A 20,372-nucleotide genomic window follows, 5' to 3' on the forward strand; every position below is an offset into this window, starting at 1 on the left:
AAGGAATGACTTTTAGATTGAAACGGTGACTCACAGGTGACAATCTGTTTGGGTGGATTTTGCTACAGCTGTAGTAACTGTTCTACTTTGATTTCATGCAAGTTCCAGACTTCCTTTTGAAATGACTCTTGTAAATGCTGTGCAGGACAGCAGCAAACCACCCGAATCAGGAAAGAGATCCAACCCAAAACTCCCCAGCAGCAGAGTTCAACCCACTGGGAGCACAATGGGTCAGGCTGAGGATGTGACAGAAGAAAGTGTTGAAGTAGCAGCTGACCAGGCTCGATCTCCTCAGCTGCTGCGTCGTACATGAGACACATCATGTATTTCACAAATATTTTGTGAGCCAGTTGCCATGAAAATGTGCTGTGTTTCAGTTGGAAGACATTGAGCTGAATATCAGGATCACGTTAGAGTGTGGTGGATAACAAACACTCCGGTTGGTCTGTGTGAGAAAGGAAACACTCACACTGTTCAAAGTGAGCCAGCTTTGTGATACAAGCAAACCTGAGTTAAGGCCAAAGAGAGTCACCAGGCCCCGGCTCAGCAACACATTAGTTGGCATTACACAGCACTCAGGAGCGCTCCCTGCATCACTGCACTGGCTTATAATTCCTTTTTAGAATCATTTTTAATATTGCTCAGTCCCCATGCTTTTGAAAGACATCAGGTCAGTTTGCTCAGGATTAAAATGGAACATAGGGTTCGGTGTAAATGATGAATTAATGGACAACACTAAAGGAAATATTATTGTGTTAATTTATTGAAACTTCCCACTCTCTGACTCTATCTTTTTTTAATATAAATGTGCACATTCTGCATACAGGCCCACATGCACACCACACGGCCACTGGATATAAATGGAAGATCTGCCGTTTATTTGCAGGTGAGCATGCCTGTTGCCACAGTTACAGTAAGTGCAATGTCAGAGCTCAACTTCTCAGAGGTGATTAAACTCACTCATTTCAGCAACTCTGGAACCAAAAAGTAATTTTTCCATCTCAACGTTCATCAGCTCAGAGTCGAGGGTTACGTTCAGAGTTTGTTAAAGCAGCTCTCTGTTTGGACAGAGGAGTGTGATGACACTCCATGGTGTCAGTGGATGGCTGGCTCTTCTTATTGCAACAAAAATAAGCAGCAGGAGCGCTGCATCCACATCTCCCCAAATATATAACAAAACCCTCAGTATAGATCATCCTAATGATTTCTCTGACCTCTGAGCTCCAACTGATGTCTCAGGACTTTTTCATGCCATCAAATGGTGAAGAATAGAATGTCAAGAAAAAGAGAACTGGACGGCACCTCAAGACACAGAAGGAGAGAAAACTTTTTTAAAAGTTTGAGTGCAAAAAAGGATAAAATATTACAAAAATTAAACTATAAAGATAAAATAATAAAATGTCTATATACACTATATTCACCTTTTACTTATACAGATACTGTATGTTCATGATTGATATTTATGCAGGTTAACTGAACTACATGCATGCTGTGTAGTATATTTACTGTAAAGATATAGAAATATAGCCTGTAAATTATATTGCATAGTAAGTGGTCAAATATTATTGCACAGTAGGAAGTTGCAGTGTGTTACACAGTATAAATGTTAAAAATTTGAATTTCTACATGTGTTATGTGCATATTTATGATGATTAGGGAAAAAATAGAATAAGTTTGTGGTGGAAAAAGTGCAAAAATTAGCTGTCATGTTGTAAGTTATTATCATTATTGTTGTTATTATTATTATTACTTATTGAATTAATTTCTAATTCTGAGTCATACTCCAGACCAGTTGGTGGCGATAGCGCGCTCTTCCATTGTTTTCCGTCCACGTGCCATCAAACTCCTAGCAGAGGAACTGAGGAGGAGACGCTTTTATTTTGAAGGAATCCGGACCGGAAGTATCATGGTAGCTACTGTCAAACCGGACGTCGCACTCCGGTACCGCGGACCAAGTTGAGGTTCCAGCGGACCTCCTCTCGCTGGTTTCACGCCTCCTGAGCTAACTGTGACGCAGTCAGTGTCAGTGTGCGCGTGTTTGTGGAGCTATCGTGTGTTAGTGACGTCAGAGTTAAGACTCGGTAACGTTAACGTTACTGACGTTAACTCCACGGAAAGGTAAGGATATTAAAACTGTCACGCTGGCTGCTTTGGTTCGCTGTTCAACATGGCACTGCGGTTATTAGTAGAGGAAAGTTGTCAAGCTCCATCATTTTCTCAACTTCCGGATCCTTTTCTTATTCATGTATTTATTCCCCTTTTCTGTACAGGTGATTTTGTTACTGATTTCTTTCTTTTATTCAGCTACTAATGTCTTGATTATTTTGGAGCCGTGTCCTGTTAAGTTGCTGATTGCATTTTGCTCATGTTTTTGAGCGAAATCGGGGCAGTCAACTCAGATTTCAGCTTTCAGAGGTTAGAAGAGCTCTGAACACCAGCACCATCACATGAGCGATCCTCTCCAGCTCCTCAGATGAGCTGCCTGCGGTCTGCAACGAGACATCCCCATCCTCAGGAGGAGGACACTGGGGCTCACAGACATGTGAAAGGTTAGCTAATGCAGGTGAGGGGGCACACAGTAAAGAGTCTGCACACAGGACACAGAGAGGACGAACATGTCCCGGACCACATGAGGATACCTCGGTGATGGTGAGGACAGGGGGTGAAGCAGGTTCTACAGGACAGACGATGGAGACTCTGCTTCAGCTTCACATAGTTTATTTCTGTATTTCGGAAGGTTTAAATGAAGAAAAACTGCCATTAAGTGAACAAGACAGAAGAGACTCCCTCAGTGTGAAACTGTCCTTTGTCTGCGCTGAAGATGGACAGTTGGTCTGATAAACCTTATCAACATCCACAGGCTTCAGGCCACAGGCACACCCTGTCACACACTCACACACTTACACACACTCATCACACAGTCTCACCACCTCCCACACACACTCACACACTGTACACACGCTGTCTCACCACCTCACACACACACTCACACACTGTACACACCCTGGCTCACCACCTCACACACACACTCACACACTGTACACACACTGTCTCACCACCTCACACACACACACACACTGTACACACACTGTCTCACCACCTCACACACACACTCACACACTGTACACACGCTGTCTCACCACCTCACACACACACTCACACACTGTACACACCACCCCCCCCCCCCCACCCCCCCCCCCCACCACCCCCCCCCCACACACCCCCCCACCACCCCACACACACCCCTGTACACACACCCCCCACCCCCCCCCCCCCCCCACCCCCCACCCCCCTGTACACACACCCCCCCCCCCACCCCACCCACCCACACCCCCACACCCTGTCCCCCCCCCACACACCCCCCCCCCACACACCCCCCCCCCCCCCCACACACACCCCCTCACACACTGTACACACACCCCCCCCCCCACCCCCCCCCCACACTGTACACACACCCCCCCCCCCCCCCCCACACACACACACCCCCCCCCCCCCCCCCCCCCCCCCCCCCCACCCCCACACCCCCCCACACCCTGTCCCCCCCCTCCCCCCACCCCCCCACACACCCCCCCCCACACCCCCTCACCCCCTCACCCCCACACACTGTACCCCCACACTGTCTCCCCCCCCCCCCACCCACCCCCCCCCACACACCCCCCCACACCCCCCCCCCCCTCACCACCTCACACACACACTCCCCCACACCCCCCACACGCCCCCCCTCACCCCCCCACACACACACTCACACACTGTACCCACCCCCCCCCCCCACCCCACACACACACTCACACACCCCCCCACACACCCTGTCCCACCACTTCACACACACACTCACACACCCCCCTCCCCCCCCCCCCCACCCACACACTCACACACTGTACACACCCTGTCCCACCACCCCACACACACACACACCACACACTGTACACACCCTGTCTCACCACCCCCCACACACCCCCTCACACACTGTACACACGCCCCCCTCCCCACCCCACACACACACTCAACACACCCCCTCACCACCTCCCACACACACTCCACCCCCCCCCCCCCCCCCCCCCCCCCCCCCCCCCCCCTCCCCCCCACCCCACCCCCACCCTGTCTCACCCCCCCCACCCCACACCCTGTACCACGCTGTCCCACCACCCCACACACACACTCACACACCCCCTCCCCCCCCCCTCACCCACACCCACACACTGTACACACGCCCCCCCCCACCTCCCCCCACACACTCACACACTGTCTCACCACCTCACACACACACTCACACAGTGTGTCTAACCAGGGGGGCCCAAACATTTTGGAATGGAGCCCAGATGAGATCATGTGTTGAGACCTGGGGGCCACATTAGATCATGTGTTGAGACCTGGGGGCCACATTAGATCATGTGTTGAGACCTGGGGGCCACATTAGATCATGTGTTGAGACCTGGGGGCCACATTAGATCATGTGTTGAGACCTGGGGGCCACATTAGATCATGTGTTGAGACCTGGGGGCCACATTAGATCATGTGTTGAGACCTGGGGGCCACATTAGATCATGTGTTGAGACCCGGGGGCCACATTAGATCATGTGTAAAGACCTGGGGGCCAGTGGCCTCTCACATCACACGAGTTCTTAAAAATAATGAGACAAACTCAGCTGTTTTATCGTTAAGTGAAGAGGTATTCAGTGCTCCAGCTCTCCTGAAAGGAGCAGTGTGCAGTCGTCACTGTGGTCTTCCTGCCTCGTTGCTGTGGCCGTGTCTTCCTCTGAGCAGGCCGTGTCTGCCTCTGAGCAGGCCGTGTCTTCCTCTGAGCAGGCCGTGTCTTCCTCTGAGCATGACATGTCTGCATGAGGTTTCCATTCTGTTAGCTTGTTTACTGTCTGTTTATGAAAACACATCAGCTCTGCCTGCGTCATTCTTATGATACATGAATACAAACTGATGCTGCGGTTACTGTGAGGGAAAAAATTCAAGTGTTCGTTCTTGACTAACCAATTATGTGTTGTGGGCCACATCCAGTATATATTTAAAATCAAGCCGGTGGCCATTTAAAATAAGTCTGTGGACAACATTCGGCCCCTGGGATGGACTTTGGACATGCCTGGTCTAAGCTCATGTCTTTTGTGTTTGCAGTCAGCCAATGAGAACAGTTGCAGTCCTTGGAGGGGGGATTGGGGGTTTGGCAGCATCTTACTACCTTTGCAAGAGCCCCCAGGTTACAAAGGTAATGCACACACACTGACACGCATGTACACACACACACACACACACACACACACACACACACACACACACACACTACTGTGTGATCATGTTATTCTGTATTGATGCCCCCCCCCCAACAAAACAACTGCAGGGAAATGTAGAACACAAGTCAGTCAGTCAGTCAGTCATTTTCTGTAACTGCTTGTCCTCGTAAGGGTCGCGGGGGGGGCTGGAGCCAATCCCAGCTGTCATGGGGCGGAAGGCGGGGTACACCCTGGACAGTTCGCCAGACCATCGCAGGCACATATGTGTCTATATGACACATATTGACAGACAACCAACCGTAACGATTGCAAATGTAAAAACCTTTTTTTTCTCTCCAGGTCATTGTATTAGAGTCCAGTAGTCGATTTGGAGGCTGGCTGTGGTCCACCAGAAGGTCAGATGGGGCGGTGTTTGAACATGGACCCAGAGGGATTCGACCTGCTGGGGCGGTGGGACGCAACACACTCAATATGGTAAGTGCTGATCAATAATTTTAAAGCTGTGTTTCCATCAAAGGCTTCCAGTAAAGTACCGTGGGAACCAAAAGTAACTCCTACAAACATGTACCTAGACCCTAGATCTTGTTAGGGTTTCCATCGCGGACAGTACTCTTACATGTGGTCAGGGTCAAGCAGCTCTCGCTGTATTTCCTTGTTCACCGGTGATAGAGAGTGAAGTCTGCACCTTGTTTATTGTCCACAGAACAGGGCTGCATAGTGACATTTTCAGAACAAAAAAGAGCAGGCTGCTGTGATGACATATGTATAAGTAGCGGGTTTGTGCATTGACTCCTTGTCAGGCAAGAGTAGGGGTTCAGTGCTGCCAGGAGTGCACAGGAACGATGCTCCATCAAGACGCTCCATTTTTTTCTCCAAGACAGGACTAGAATATGTAGTTAACATAATCTGGTCACAATTAATATACTTTTTTAAATTTTTTAACACAATTGTAGTTGTGCATGTTAAATAAAAAATCATAATAACACATCCAATGGGATAATCAGAAGTCCTAAATCAATTCAAAAATATTTTTTTGGTCTATCAGCTAGGTGGCCGACTCGCACTAGCTTAAGCTCATGTTTAAAGTTTAAATGTTTAAAAGAGACATTTATCAGAAATATTTTAATGTACTTGCGATAATTCTTATTTTTTTTGTGTGTATTTGACGCACTTGGTGACAAAAAAAAAAGGTGGAAAGAAAAATAAATTTATCTGTATACAGGGTAAAGCAAAGAGAATAGGTTGGAAAAACCTACAATTGATATTCATTGATATATTCAGTTTTGCAATTAAAGATTTGTATTGAATCACTTTATTCTTTTGGTGCATGTGTGTGCAGGCAGGGGGTTTGGGTGGGAGGGTGGGGATGCCTGGCTTATCTTAGACACAAGCCATGGAAAAAAGATTGGGAACCTCTGATTGTAAAAAAGTCCAAGATAGAAGCAGACTTTAAACTCCACAGCAGCTGCAGGATAAACACTGAAACTGTAAATATGAGCTGGGCAGCTTCATGGTGACTGGACCTCAGGAGGAGCAGACTATGAAATCATCCAACCACTGGAGTCACCAAGGTGAAGAACTTCTCCATCATTAACATGACAGCGAGTCAAATGGATTCCCCCACCTTCTCCAGAGAGAAACTGCAAGACTTTAATTTCCAAGATGCTTCACTTCAATCTGCCTTTTTAAGAGCTGCATTATCAGCAGATGAAGCAGCATCTCAAATACGCCCTTCTTCACCAAATCAGCTCTGGTTCTTTAACCAGTTCAGTTCAGGATTCTTAGAACCTCGGTGCTTTCCAGTGAACCAGCCTGTGTTCCATCAGTTTTGCACAGAACTGTTGTAATCATGTGTCATTAGTGCACAACAGAAGGAAACAGTAGTAGTAGCAAAATCGCAGATTACATTGACTACCTGTGAACATTTGATCTGTAACTACAGATAATATTTTTTACCCCCAAAAAACAAGCATAAATCAACCATAAATGAGCCCACTTTTCATTGTTGTCTTCTCCATCCTCTCCTTCCAAACTGGAATATAAACACACACACACACACACACACACTGATGTTGTCATGGTTCAAGCTTCAGGTCGAGGAAAACCTGCTAGTTTTTGGTTCCAGCTGAGAACCAACTTTTTGGCTTCTGAACCAATTTATTATTGGACAAAATGCTTTGAATGGTTCAAAATAAGTTGCGGCAACCAGAACAGAACCGGTTCCATGTTAGTGGAAAAAGGGTTTAATGAGAGGTGAGGGAACTGTGAGGATGGATGGAATGACAGACTGAGATCTAGTGTGAGACACAGAAATATCCCAAACACACAGCAACGACTCTGCTACATGGTATTCAGGCACAGCAGCCTATCGGTTTAATATTAAACCCTGTAACTGTGTGTGTGTGTGTGTGTGTGTGTGTGTGTGTAGGTGGATGACCTGGGTCTTGGGGGGGAGCTTCTTCCAGTCACCTACAGTGATGTCGCCTCCAAGAACAGATATCTGTACGTCAACAAAGAGCTGCACAGGATGCCTGCAGGGATCAGGTTGGTCAGAAAAGTGTCTCATATTCACCACAGCTTGTTGTGTGGCTAACTGCTGTCAAATCTGTGCAATTTTCAGTAAATCCTGAAAATTGCAAGTCCAAATAGTACTGTTACGAGTCTTACTAACTAGCAGGAAGACCAAACACAAGGAGAAAGTGGCTTCATGGCTGTGAAGAAGCATGTAAGACAGAAGACTGGCAAACAAACGGGTTGCCTGTTATCTGACTCAACGACATATTCCAGTGAGATCATATTAGAGTAATATCATCACCTCCCTGCTGAGGGTTGCTGTATGATGCATGTGAGGAACATGCCAGGGTTTTTGTTCTGCCTAAATGTTTATTTTGCACAGAGGTGCAGTTGTACCTGATATTTAGAGATTTGTCCACCACATTCCTGTTTTTGACAGCCAGAAGATTGAAGAACAAGAGCAAATCCATTTCCTGTAGAATCCTTCAAAAATACACATTCAGCTCTGCAAATAACACAGCTGCTCTTCTTGCCAACCCATTCTGATGAGTCTTTATTCTCTGAGATGATTCACACTCCTACGGACTCTCTCTTTTTTTTTTCTAAATAATATACAAAAATGAGCATATGTAGAAATAAAGAAAAGCACCTACTTCTTCCCAATCCACTAATTTTCTCTACTCATACTTCCAATCCCTCGATCCCAACCTGCTAGGCTACTACTGTCAAAAATAAAATGAAACAGTGATAGCAATGCTAACATCTGAAAAAGGAAATGAAGGAAAACAAATTCTTAGTATGTATCTATCTATCTATCTATCTATATCTATACATACATATATATATATATATATATATATATATATATATATATATATATATATATATATATATATATATATATATATATATATATTAAAATATATATTGGAAGAGGGTAAATACACAAGAGAAAAGAAAGGGGGAAAAAAAACAACAACACTATGCCTGCTGCACAGTTACACACACACACACACACTTAACATGTATACATAAAAATGAAAATAAAAGTAATGTAAAACGGTCTTAAAATGAAAGAAAACAAAATTAATCAAATTTATCAAAGTAAAATTTTATTAATCAAAGATACATTTTATTGCGCTTCCTTACAGTAGTGCACGCTGTTTGTTGTCTCATCCGCAGCCTCTCTGCTGTGTGTGGTCCTCACTCAGGGACGTGTGTATCCCGCGTCCTGGTCTTTCTCAGCCTGCCTTATACGTATCCAAGTAAAGCCTGACATTAAATCGGCATTTTCCTGGCACTGTGCAAACTTTCATCTCGTCATAGAACAAGGTGCAACCAGCTCGGGCCAGAGTGACTGATCTGCCTGAACATTAAAATGCTGAACCAATAGAAATGTAATGTGTACCTCATGAAGTGGTTACTGAGCATATTTTCATTGCACCTGTGAAAGAATAAGTATTGATACTTTTTTTAGAAGGTGAGATGAATATGATGGCTGGTAACAATATTGTGATCTTTTAGTTTTTGGTCTCAGCTGTGTTTTCAATGTCCTGTCTCTCTGTCTCTCTGTCTCTCCGTCCCTCTTTCAGTGGACTTTTGAGGACTGTCCCCCCCTTCTCCCGTCCTCTTCTTTGGAGTCTTGCCAAGGAGATAGTGGTGAAGAAAGGCAAGGAAGAGGACGAGTCCGTCCATTCATTCGTTTCAAGGAGGCTAGGAAAGGAGGTGAGGAGATGACTGTGATATCCAGCTGAAAGCAGCAGGATGTATAAACCAGAGAAAGACCTAAATGGCAGCATAGCATATTTACATAAACAGCATGTGCAGTGGATACCAATGGATCACATATTTCCTAGTTTGCCTTAAAACATTGCCTGTTTGCTGAGTGAGATGAAGCTCCCGTTTCAGCTGAGCTTTAGAAGACAGCACCAAGACTGCAGAGTTTGTCCTCCATCACATACAATGGAGGACTGTTTGGAAGGGATCTCTTCATTCTAATGTCATTATGAAGAGTCTGTCATTACCTTTGATGACATTTTCTTCCTCTGTGTGTGTTCAGCTGGCAGACATAGCTGTGGACAGTTTGTGTCGTGGTGTGTTTGCGGGGGACTGCAGGAAGCTGAGTGTGCGCTCTTGTTTTCCTCCCTTGTACAATGCAGAGCAGCACAGAGGATCCGTGGTTCTGGGCATGCTGCTGGGCTCAGGTACACTCCAACACTTACTATACTGATGCTACTTTGAGGACAGTTCTTTTGATTCATTCTCCTTTCTTAACCCTTTGAAACCTGGAGTGACATCACTTTCCCTGTGCTGCTTTCAGACACCTCTCACAAGTATTTAAACCTTTAAATCCTGAGCAAATTAGTGCAATTTATGTCAAACACAATGGAAAGAGGCACCTGGTGGCTCAGTGGATAAAGCGGGTGTCCCACGTACAGAGGCTGTGTTCGATTCCGGCCTCGCCCTTTGCTGCCCCTCTCTCTCTCCCCCTTTCACACTTGTGCTGTTCTGTATATTAAAGGCAAAAAATGCCCAAAAAAAAATCTTCGAAGAAACATGGGAAAAAAGGCACTGAGCAGCTTGGTAAGAAATGTTCTATAAATTGCAAGGGATTTGTAGATTGGGGAAAACAGAGATATCATTTTATCATAATTACATATTTAAAAGTATATTACTAAATTATTACAACTTTTAATAATTATTATTATTTTAACCTTCTTTCTTTTAAAAAAAAACAAATTTTCAGGTAATTGTTCTTGCTCATATGTAATTTCTTCCTTTATTGCTCATTGCTCCCCCCCACCCCCCAGCATTAAAAACAGCCAGAACCTTTGCTCCCCCTGACGCTCTGTGCTCCACTTCTGCACAAAAGACAGAATACAGAAGGCAGAAGGAAAGAAAGCAAACAGAATGTGATAGAGGTTGGAAGCAACTGGAATTTGCAGATGAGTTCTATCTGACTGTGACTCGTGTTTCAGAACATAGCTGATAAAAACACACAATACAAAGTTTATAGAAAGAGTTGAAACAACACCTCTCTGATTAAGTCTAAGTTAAAAAAAAAAATCTAATATTGTGAGCTACACAAAAGTAGTATGCATATGTACTGTATTGTATAGAGTATTTAAATAAACATGACAGAAACCATTTTTCAACCCCAGTCCTTAAAAAGTTGGGACGCTGTATAAAATGTGAAAAAACAACAACAAAAAAAACCCCACAGTAATGTGTCTCATCTTTGTGCATTATGGGACTAAAGTTGTTTGATTGAAAACCTGCAGGTCCCTCTCCTGTGGTCCCCCCTGGCCCTCTCGCTCAAAGATCTGTGAAAGAGTCGTGGGCTCAGTGGTCCCTGAGTAGGGGGGTGGAGTCCCTCCCAGAATCCATCACAGAGTATCTCCAGCAGAGCAGCAGAGTGCAGCTGCACAGAGAGGCAGCTGTTCGACACATCAGCCCTTCAGCCTCGGGTTGGGAGGTCAGTGAGACTGTAAACTGCATGTACATGATGGAGATTATGACTGTGATGTTAATGTTTAGCTGCTTCAGCATGGTGTTTCTAATGGAAATCATCAAGTCCAATAAGGCAACTGAAACTGTAAAGTTCCTCAGAGTTTGCAGAGCAAAGAGAGGGGAAGATCTGCACCAGAAAGCCAGATCAGTGTGTTAGCCAGCTATGTTGAGTCTAAAGCCAGACTTTTCCATCCTATGAATGTGGCTTTCTTCTAATCGCCATGGTTACTTACGCTGCTGAGTTTTGGTTTGAAATCAGCTGAAAGGTGCCTTTCTCAGCCCTTTAGAGTAGCATTACTCTATATTTGAGAAAATAACTCAATCACTACATCAGAACATGCAATCATTTTTGTTATTTTTATGTTACAGGCAGCTTGTCCATTATCGTGACAGAAGAATATCTGATCACATTGTATGACTAAATCAATTTTTAAAAAGGAGTGCAAAGGGGAGTCCCAGGTTGACGCACTGTGTGTTGGCAGTGTGGCTCAGGATCAGGGTTCTTCTGTCCATCACAGTCTCAATAACAGGTGCTCTTCACTAGCAGAGATATAAGAAGTTTGGTGATCCTCTGACTTTTCATCTAGTGCCACCATTAGGTCAACATTTGAATGTGTCCCATACTTCTGTTGATAACCTTCAGAACTGACGACATTCAAATCAGCCTTAGGTGCACTCTGTGTTCACTAGCAAATGCTAGCATGCTAAAACACTAAACTCATATGGTGAATATGGTAAACATTAGCATGTATGAGCAGAGCTTCAGGCTGGAAACCAAAACATGCTGGACTCTTTAATATGACTGTTTTCATCGTGTGTGTGTGTGTGTGTGTGTGTGTGTGTGTGTGTGTCTGTGTCTGTGTCTGTGTGTGTGTGTGTCTGTCTGTGTCTGTGTCTGTGTGTGTGTGTGTGTGTGTGTGTGTGTGTGTGTGTGTGTGTGTCTGTCTGTGTCTGTCTGTCTGTGTGTGTGTGTGTGTGTGTGTGTGTGTGTGTAGATCAGTCTGAAGGATGGAGTTGTATCTGCTGACCACATCATCTCTGCGCTGCCTGCCAAAGGTAAGTAGTGTCTAACAGAATATAAGTAGTAGGATCAAATCTTTAGTATTTATTTAAATTATTAAGTATTGCTATAAATTACACAATTAAAAGTGCAATGTCGGTATTTGAATGTAAAATGTATATTATAAATGTCTTACACTTGCTGCTACAAAATAATAACCTCAATGTTTTTGTACACAATACCAAACATTCTCATTCTATCACAATAGAGAACTATAGAAAACAGATGTTGTCTTCGCCCCTCTCTGTGCCCTGCAGCGCTCGCCTCTGTCCTGCCCTCCTCCTATCAGCCTCTCATCCAGCTGCTGCAAGACATCTCCACGGTAACAGTCGCTGTGGTAAATCTGGAGTATGAGGGCTCCATCCTGCCTGTGACGGTGAGGAGTGCAGTCGAACACACACACTAAATACTTTAGTTTAGAACTGTGAATGGAGCTCTGCAGAGGTCATCAGATGACTGGATTTGAGAGCAAAATACCTAAACAGCAGATTGGTGTAAGAACACAATGACTCCATTCAGGGGCATCGCCAGGAATTCTGGACCCCATGAAAACATATCTCACTGGGCCCCATCACCACGGCCCATGACAACCCTGCACAATTGTTATAACCAGTCTGGCAAATACTCAAATGAACTGCCCTCACTTTCTTCACCTTCTTCTGTCCTCTCTTCATCATTGTCACTACCCTCATACTCTTCACTTCCTTCATCCTCTAACACGTCCTGTTCCTTTCTATCTGCTAGGACTGAACCCTCTACAAACAAGAAAGCAAACAGGATGAATATTAGAGTCTCGTCCTGCTTTTAGCCTAACATACATGAAAACAGGATAATTACTGTTCCTGTTTCTAAGTTCCTTTCAGGTGAAACGACTACAAATGATTGCTTGGGAATTACTTTTAGTTGCCACATTATGAGCTCACCTCGTTTCACATCCTCAGAAACATGAGCAGATGTTGAGGGGCCTGCCGCTGCTTCACTTTCTTTATTATTCTTAAGATTATTTGAAGCCAAGTGACTTGTTGAATAACAAGGGCTTATTTGGTATAATCTAACCCCTCAAAGTGAAAAAAAACTCCAAAAACTACAGTTTACTTTCAGTAAGATTCAGCCACACTTGATGCTATGACCCTAAAATTGGAATTATTCCCCTCAATTCTTAGTTAACTTCTTTAACACTAATAGAAATAATCTTACTTGAAATTAAATACATCATGTTTGTAGGGCATTAGCAGGCTTTTAAAGCTATTGCAAAGTCAGTTACATCATATGAATCTGGAGATTGCAATGGATCTGTTGAAATATGTTAAGCTAGCTCTGGGAAATTAACTAAATATCGCTCCAAAGCTGACTGACTTTACTGCGAGGTAATATCTAAAAATATAATGTCATATGAGATTGTACCGATGATGCTGAGTAATTTATGAATATAATAAACTTTTATATAAAACGCAAATATTATCCAGGCTAGACTCCTGCTGGCTGACTGCCTTGAATCTAAATTGCTGGTATTAGTTTTAATCATTCTTAAACTGTGTGAGTTGTGCCCACCTTTCTTTTGAAAGAAAGTCGTTAAAAGTTGTTTTCCTTCAGCTTGCTTCCTATTTTTCTCTTTTCTTTCTTTCCTTTTTTGATACCCTGACTTCCTTTTTTGTGGGGAATGAGAGGGGCCTCTGAGAGAGACTCCAGATTTTTTCCAGAAAGGAATTCTGAATGTTTATTTATTCAGACAGTTTTAGTTAACTTATTGCAGTCATAACTTAGAGAGAAAAAAAGAGAGTGGGTAGTCAGTTCCACTTTTCCCCACCTCAGACGTCACACTAGCTTGTGTCAGTTGTTCTGGCTTGTTTGTTATGGCCGTGTGTGTGTGTCTGTGTGTATATGTTTGTGTGTGGCAGGGTTTTGGTCACCTGCTTCCATCATCAGAGGATCGGGGGTTACTGGGAGTGGTCTATGACTCTGTTCCATTCCCTCAACACAACAGACCTCATGGACAGACCACCAGACTGACGGTACTCACTCACTCGCATGCACACCCGGACTTCTCTATAATATGTCAGTGACGCACGCACACACTCACTCACACTGACTCACTCACTCACTCACTCACTCACTCACTCACTCACACACACACACACACACACACACACACACACACACACACACACACACACACACACACACACACACACACACACACACACACACACACACACACACACCAATTTGCTCCCAATGCCACGTCATCGAAGTGTGCATGTTTATGAATGGTTACTATCTAGTAGGTGGCCCCTTGTACGGTAGCTTCTGCCACTACAGTGTGAATGTGTGTGTGTGACATGTCCTGTGAAAGCGCTTTGTGTAGTCGAAAAGACTAGAAAGCGCTAAACAAGTACAGTCCATTTATCATTTACACTCACTCACTCACTCACTCACTCACACCCACAAACATACACACACACTCACTCACTCACTCACTCACTCACTCACTCACACCCACAAACATACACACTCACTCACTCACTCACTCACTCACTCACTCACTGTCTGGACACCCCTGAGTGAAGTGAGTCCACATCGCTAACCTGTGGTCATGACCTTGTTTTCCAGGTGATGATGGGAGGGGCCTGGTTTCAGGAAGTGTTTGGGGCCCCAGAAGCAGTAACAGAGGAGAGTCTTTTAGCACGAGCCACAGAGGCAGTGCACTGCCACCTAGGAGTCACAACAGCACCCAGCTGGAGCCGGGTGACTGTGCAGAGGGTAGGACAGGACTGTGTCTGTGGAAACCAGTTCCCAGTTCATGTCTCTGTTGTTGTCTGTCTGTTGTTTATTTCATCACTTTATTAGAAGTCAGTACATCTGTTATTTCTGCATCTTTGCAGTAGTAATGAACATTCTGTTTCTCTCCTATCAGGACTGCATACCTCAGTATTATTTGGGACACTTTCGGAGAGTAGGTGAGCACTGACTGACACATGACACGTGACAATGATACATTGATAAGGTTTAATGAAACATTATTTTATGGTTTGTCTGTCTTTCCAGAGTCCATGCGTAGCTTCATAACAGAGAAGAATCTCTCACTATCTCTGATTGGTTCCTCCTATGATGGTGTGTCAGTCAACGATGTCATCTTCAGTGGACGAATGGCTGCAGAGGAGTTGCTGGGAACTCGACTTTGATGGAGCAGCTCAAAAAAATTATACATCATATTCAGTGTGCTGTTGAGAATCCATTTTTGTTTGTACCCATGTGTGCATCAAGCACTCATTCATGTATCACACAAACAGCTTGTGTTTCGTGTTCAAGTTCAGTCCTTAAAGAGTAACTAAACCCCCCACTTTTGGCTTGGGTGCCTCCCTTCTGAAATGTGAAAAAAGTTTTAAATGGGCGTGGCTGGGAGGTGTGCTGGGATCGTTGCACAGTGTGTGATAATTTTCACAGTGTGGTTCAAAGAGGCTGATGCTGATTGCTCTTCAGTACAACTCATGTGACTTGCACTTTAAAGCCTTAATGTACCTTCAACCTGTCATCACATGTTGGTTCTGTGGGAAAGACTTCATGATGGACTCATGAGCATATATGAACTGATTTTTATATTTTAATGCATTCATGAGTGCTCTAAGGTGGCCTATGGTGTACATATGTAAAGCCCTCTGAGGCACATTTGTGATCATGTAAATAAAAGTAAAGAAAATTCTGTTAGATTTTTCCTTTTTATGGTAAGGAAGCCCTAAAAGGACATATTTCTATACTTTTTATTTGCTCTGTTTATGCGTGATAACGACATATATCCAGTTGTTTTCTTGTGATAATGACTTATTTTTCTTGTTATCTTGGGAAACAAAACTGGTTTTCTCGTGATAACGGATTAGTTTATCTTGGGAAAACAAAGCCCATTTTGTCGAGATGACATAACTTTCTGGTGATTAAGAAAACAAAACATCATGCTAGTCACTGTGATAAGCAAGAAGAGGAAATACCGTGCCGCCATTCCCCACACTAATGAGGTAAGTTAAGTCTATTTTTACTTGCTTTGTATGGAGCCAGAATGATAACTTTAATGTTTGGCATTGAAAATAAAATTTGGCATTGAAAAAAAAAAAAATCTGAAAACTGAAAAACAAACACTGGCACTGAAACACTTGCATTGCAAAAAGTTGTAATGGCATCAAACCAAGTATTGGCACTGAAAATGTTTAATTGACGAAAAAAAACCATAAAAACTTACATTTTTATCCGTTTTTGGAGGACATACTATACTATAATTTTTTTTTTTTTTTATCAATTTTTGGACAACATACTATACTATGATGTTTTATCAATTTTTTGGTTGACATACTTGGATATGGAAGCCCTGAGGGGCAAGTGCTAATTTTTCTTCCCTGGTGATCCATTTTCTAAGTTTAATTTTTTTTTCATGTGTGAAATAGAGTGAAAACAATGTTTTTTGCAAGAAAAAAAAATATTTATGAGAAAATCTGTTTTTTTTTAAATTGCAAGAAAATTGCAAGAAACTTTGTTTTGTGAAAATTGATTTTTTTTTTCTCCTTTGCCCCTCAGGGCTTCTATAGATGGATGACATACATAAAACAAACTATAATATGACGTTTTTATCACTTTTTGGACAACATTCTGTTCTATGAACTTTTCATCAGTTTTTGGACAATATACTATATTATGACATTTTATCAGTTTTTGGACAACATACTATACTGTAACCTTTTTATCACTTTTTGGGCAACATACTATACTATGACATTTTCATCAATTTTTGGATGATATTCTATACTATAATGTTTATATAAATTTTTGTTCGACATACTATTCTATGACATTTTTATCATTTTTTGGACAACATACTATACTATGACACTTTTATCAGTTTTTGGACAACAAACTATTTTATAAAGTTTTTATCAAATTTTGGACAACATACAATACTATGACATTTTTGTTACTTTTTGGAAGACATACTATCCTATGACATTTTTATCAATTTTTGGATGAGATACTATTTCAATTTTTTGATTAAATGCTATACTGTGATGTTTTTTTCCATTATTGGAAGACATACTATACTATGACGTTTTCATCAATTTTTGAACAGAATGCTATACTATGTAGTGGTTTAAATAGGGGATTCATTAATTAATTAGCAAATAATTCAAATTATTAATTAAGTAATAAATCATTACCAAAATACTTAACTATAACTCGTAATGCAAAATTATGATTCAGAAATATGAATTGGTATAAAGATCCATCCATCCATCCATTTTTTTCCGCTTATCCGGGGCGGGTCGTGGGGACAACAGGCAAAGCAGAAAATTCCAGACATCCCTCTCCCCAGCAACACTTTCAAGCTCGTCCTGGGGAATCCCAAGGCGTTCCCAGGCCAGACAAGCTATGTAATCCCTCCAGTGTGTTCTGGGTCCACCCAGGGGCCTCCCACCAGCAGGACATGCTCGGAACACCTCCAATGGGAGGTGCCCAGGAGGCATCCTAATCAGATGCCTGGAACCACCTCAACTGGCCCCTTTGATGCGAAGAAGCAGTGGCTCTACTGCGAGCTCCTCCCGGATGTCCAAGCTCCTCATCCTATCTCTAAGGCTGAGCCCAGCCACCCCGCGGAGGAAACTCATTTTGGCCGATTGTATCCACAATCTCATTCTTTTGGTCACTACCCAGAGCTCATGACCATAGGTGAGGGTTGGAACATAGATGGACTGGTAAATCGAGAGCTTCGCCTTCTGGGTCAACTCCTTGTTCACCACAATGGTCCAGTGGAGCACCCACATTACTGTCCATGTCCAGAGTCTTCAGCATCTCAGGGCAAATCTCATCCACACCTGCCTTGCCGCCGATAAACTTTTTGACTACCTCAGTGACTTCTGCCAGGGATATGGATGAAGTTTCCCCCGAGTCTTCACACTCTGCCTCCTCCACAGAGGATGTGAAGGCAGGGTTCAGGAGTTCCTCAAAGTGGTCCTTCCACTGTTTGACAGTATCCCCGGTCCAGGTCAGCAGTTCTTCTCTCCTGCTGAGGACAGCCTGTGATAAGCCCTGCTTCCCCTTTCCGAGATGTCTCACAGTTTGCCAGAACTTTCTTGAGGCCAACTGAAAGTCCTCCTCCATGGCCTCCCTGAACTCCTCCCACACCCAAGTTTTTGCTTTGGTGACCTCCTCTGCTACAGCCCTTCTGGCCAACTGGTAACAAGCCAGTCAGTAAATTTTATGTACAAAAGTTCATAAAATTTACTGACATCATTATCCCCATATCTCACCCCACCTAATCAAGACAAATCTCAAATTTGTGCAAAATTGTAGTTATAAAATTATAAAAATATGAGGGCAGTGATGGTGGTGATGATGATGATGATGATGATGATGATTGTGATAGTAACAATTGTGATGGTGGTGATGATGATGATGATGATTGTGATCGTGATAATTGTGATGATGATGATGACGACTGTGATAATGATTGTGAGAGTGATGATGGTAGTGAGATTAATGATGGTGGTGACGATGATGATGATGATGATGATGCTAGTGATGATGATGAAGATGATGATTGTGATAGTGATAATTTTGATGTTGATGATGATGATTGTGATAGTGATAATTGTGATGATGATGATGATGATGATGATGATGATGATGATGATGATGATCATAATGATGCTGTTGATGATGATGAAGATGATGGTTGTGATAGTGATAATTGTGATGGTAGTGATGATGATGATGAAGATGATGGTGATGACATTGATGGTGATGATGATGATGACAATGATGGTGGTGACGATGATGATGATGAACGGAAGACATGATGGCAGGGTTCAGGACTTCTTCAAAGTGTTCCCTCCGCTGCTTAACAATATCCCCAGAGCAGTTCTCCTCCCCTGCTGAGCACAGCCTGAGACAAGCCCTGCTTTCCCTTTTGGAGACGTCTCATGGTTTGCCAGAACGTCCTTAAGGCGGACTGAAAGTCCTCCTCCATGGCCTCCCCAAACTCCTCCCACACCCGAGTTTTAGCTTTGGCGACCGCCTCAGCTGTAGCCCTTCTGGCCAACTGGTACCTGTCTGCTACATCAGGAGACCCCTGGGCCAGTAGTGCCCAAAAGGCTCCTTCTTCAGCCTGACGGCCTCCTTTACCACTTGTGTCTACCAGGAGGTCCTCCGGTTTCCACCATGACAGGCACTGACGACCTTCTGACCACAGCTTCTAGCAGCAGCCTCCACAATGAAGGCTTTGAACAAGGACCACTCGGATTCCATGTCCTCAACCTCCCCCGGGATGCACAAAAAGTTCTTCCGAAGTGTGAGTTGAAGACAGGGGCCTCCACCAGACGTTCCCAGTTCACCCTCATTACACATTTGGGCTTACCGGGTCTTTCCGGCAGTCTCCCCCACCACCTGATCCAACTCACCACCAGGTGGTGATCAGTTGACAGCTCCGCCCCTCTCTTCACCTGAGTGTCTAAGACATACAGCTGCAGATCAGATGATACGACCACAAAGTTGATTATTGATCTCTGGCCTAGGGAGCTCTGGTAACAAGTACACTCATGAACATCTCTATGCTCGAACATGGTGTTTGTTATGTTCAGATTGGGCAGGCCACTCCTCCCAATCACGCCCCTCCAGGTCACTCCATTGTTGCCCAAGTGAACGCTGAAGTCCCCCGGGAGAACAATGGAGCCCCCAGTTGGCATCGTTGTTTGGTGCATAAGCACAAACAACAGTGAGAGACCTCCTCTTAGCGACCCTCTCGTTCTCCAGGGAGAACTCCAACATAGTTGCGCTCAGCCAGGGACTTGTGAGTATCGCCACACCTGCCGGGTGCCTCTCACCCTGGCCAACTCTGGAGAAGGAGAGAGTCCAGCCCCTCTCCAAGGTTACGGTTCCAGAGTCAGAGCTGTGCATAGAGGTGAGCCTAACTATATCTAGTTGGTACCACTCCACCTCCTGCACAAGCTTCGGCTCCTTCCTCGCCAGAGAGGTGACGTTCCACATCCTCAGAGCTAGCCTTCGAAGCCAGG

The 20,372-nt window shown here is 43.9% G+C and overlaps 1 protein-coding gene across 3 annotated transcripts; it reads left to right on the top strand.

Moving 5' to 3' along the window:
• The first annotated feature begins 1,942 nt into the window (after positions 1–1,942).
• Positions 1,943–16,026, top strand: ppox (protoporphyrinogen oxidase). Of its 3 annotated transcripts, none has more exons than XM_042490898.1 (13): positions 1,943–2,118; positions 5,125–5,215; positions 5,580–5,714; positions 7,669–7,784; positions 9,347–9,479; positions 9,814–9,958; positions 11,036–11,229; positions 12,260–12,320; positions 12,582–12,700; positions 14,223–14,336; positions 14,935–15,084; positions 15,239–15,281; positions 15,370–16,026. In XM_042490898.1, the coding sequence occupies exons 2-13, from the start codon at positions 5,132–5,134 to the stop codon at positions 15,504–15,506; spliced, it is 1,431 nt and encodes a 476-aa protein (XP_042346832.1). In that variant the 5' UTR covers positions 1,943–2,118; positions 5,125–5,131; the 3' UTR covers positions 15,507–16,026. The 3 variants fall into 3 exon arrangements, with proteins under 3 accessions (XP_042346832.1, XP_042346835.1, XP_042346833.1); XM_042490901.1 differs by having other exon boundaries at positions 14,223–14,379; positions 15,370–15,484; XM_042490899.1 differs by lacking the exon at positions 1,943–2,118 and adding an exon at positions 2,133–2,270.
• Positions 16,027–20,372: the final 4,346 nt, after the last annotated feature.

The sequence above is a fragment of the Plectropomus leopardus genome, chromosome 7 (assembly GCF_008729295.1).
Source record: "Plectropomus leopardus isolate mb chromosome 7, YSFRI_Pleo_2.0, whole genome shotgun sequence".
NCBI classification, from domain to species: Eukaryota; Metazoa; Chordata; class Actinopteri; order Perciformes; family Serranidae; genus Plectropomus; species Plectropomus leopardus.